The sequence below is a fragment of the Dioscorea cayenensis genome, chromosome 14 (assembly GCF_009730915.1).
Source record: "Dioscorea cayenensis subsp. rotundata cultivar TDr96_F1 chromosome 14, TDr96_F1_v2_PseudoChromosome.rev07_lg8_w22 25.fasta, whole genome shotgun sequence".
In the NCBI taxonomy this organism is placed as follows: domain Eukaryota; kingdom Viridiplantae; phylum Streptophyta; class Magnoliopsida; order Dioscoreales; family Dioscoreaceae; genus Dioscorea; species Dioscorea cayenensis.
In genome coordinates, this window is record NC_052484.1 from 19579800 (window position 1) to 19581476 (window position 1677).

At 41.9% G+C, this 1677-nt stretch overlaps 1 protein-coding gene across 1 annotated transcript; it reads left to right on the forward strand.

Moving 5' to 3' along the window:
* The first annotated feature begins 357 nt into the window (after window positions 1–357).
* LOC120276337 (ferredoxin-thioredoxin reductase, variable chain-like) lies at window positions 358–1404 on the forward strand. The gene has a single exon (XM_039283059.1). It carries the CDS (start codon window positions 599–601, stop codon window positions 1049–1051), a length of 453 nt encoding a protein of 150 aa, XP_039138993.1. The 5' UTR covers window positions 358–598; the 3' UTR covers window positions 1052–1404.
* The last annotated feature ends 273 nt before the right edge of the window (window positions 1405–1677 follow it).

Below are 1677 nucleotides of genomic sequence, written 5' to 3' on the forward strand. Positions count from 1 at the left end.
AAAATAACGGAAAGAGTAATAATAATAATAAGGTATAATACCCTAGTTGGTCATCTACTTTTCTCTCTCTTTTTTTTGGTCCCTCTGCTTAAAAATGCTCCTGAGTAATCCCTCTATTTTTGAAAATGTGTCCACTTAGTTAAAAATGCTCCCAACCAGTCTCTCTACTTTTAGAAATGTGCTCACTTAATCAAAAAGGAAGATAAAAAAAAATACAGGGAATATTTTGGTGATTATACCTAATAATAATAAATAATAATAATAATAATATATTCTTATCTCAATGGCAATTGGCCACACACGTATTGGTTTTATAATCCCGTCGTTGTTCCATTCGCAGTTCTTCTTATCCATTCTTTCCATCTTTGCGGAGGAATTTGAACTCCTTCTCCAGATAATCCAAAAGTTCGAAGCTTTCACCCTGATGTGCGCCATACGTTCAATCCACTCCACCCCACGCCTTATCCTTCTTCTCCTCCACTCGCTCACCAACCTCTAAAGATCCCATCTTGCTCCTGTTTTTTCTCTTTTATCTCATTGCCCATCAAGTGTTCGACGAAAGACCCAGAGAACTTTTTGAGTATAAATCTCAGCCAAGATGTCTGCCGTGCCTGCCACGACTCCCACCATCCTCACCGCCCCGCTTCTCCGCTGCTGCCTCCCCATCGTCTCCGCTCGGCCGCTGGTTCATGGTGCCTGCCCTAAGGCTGCGAGCAGGAGAAGTATTTCGTGCCTGGTCGCTGTCACAACTGAGGTCTCCTCTTCTTCCTCGGAGGATGCAGAGGGATCCGATGCCGAATCGAAGGTCGGTGCTAGGGTTCGGGTCAACGTCCCTTTGAAGGTTTACCATGTTGGGAAGGCTCCGGAGCTGGATCTTTGTGGAATGGAAGGGGTTATCAAACAGTATGTAGGGGTTTGGAAGGGGAAACGGATCTCTGCTAATCTTCCGTTTAAAGTTGAGTTCTTTGTCTCGGTTGAAGGGCAGAGCAAACCCGTCAAGTTTTTTGTTCATCTCAAGGAAGATGAATTTGAGTACCTGCCATCGGATTGAGGGCGTGAGAAGGTGGAATTGCTGTAAAGGCCCGGTCTTTTGGAACCCATGGCTGGGGATTTGGGGATCTTTGCCTTCCGTATAAGGGGTAATGCAATGGTGATTGTGAAAAATAAATGTTAGATGTTGGAGAGAGGGAGCAATCCAACTAGTCGTTTATAGCCAAGTAAGCCTCTTTTATACTCTCTGAACCCCTTATTTTCCATCATGTTTTTATGGGTAATTGAGGGACACTGTGAATAATGGAAGCTGATTCTGCTGTATAATGGAATATAGATTGTCGAATGCTCATTTCATTCTTAATTTGTTTTTCTGCTTTCTGAGCTAGTTTCGCTATGATACGGTTCAGTGTCCATGAGCGGCATATTGTGCTTTGGTTTCCTCTGTGTTTCCCTTTTTTTGTGCCATTCTTTATATGGTGTCACTGTCATCTATTTATTTCAGTATCTGAGTTGGTGTTGTTTGTCATGGAGGATACATTTGGTTTGAGGTGGTGGGATTGTGGAAGATTGTACAAGATATGTGTTGTATGAGTAAATCTACATATTTTTCAAAATGTTTATCATGCTAAAATTTATTTATTCATCCTTTTTTTGCCATTCTCTATTGTGTTTCTTGCCATGAAC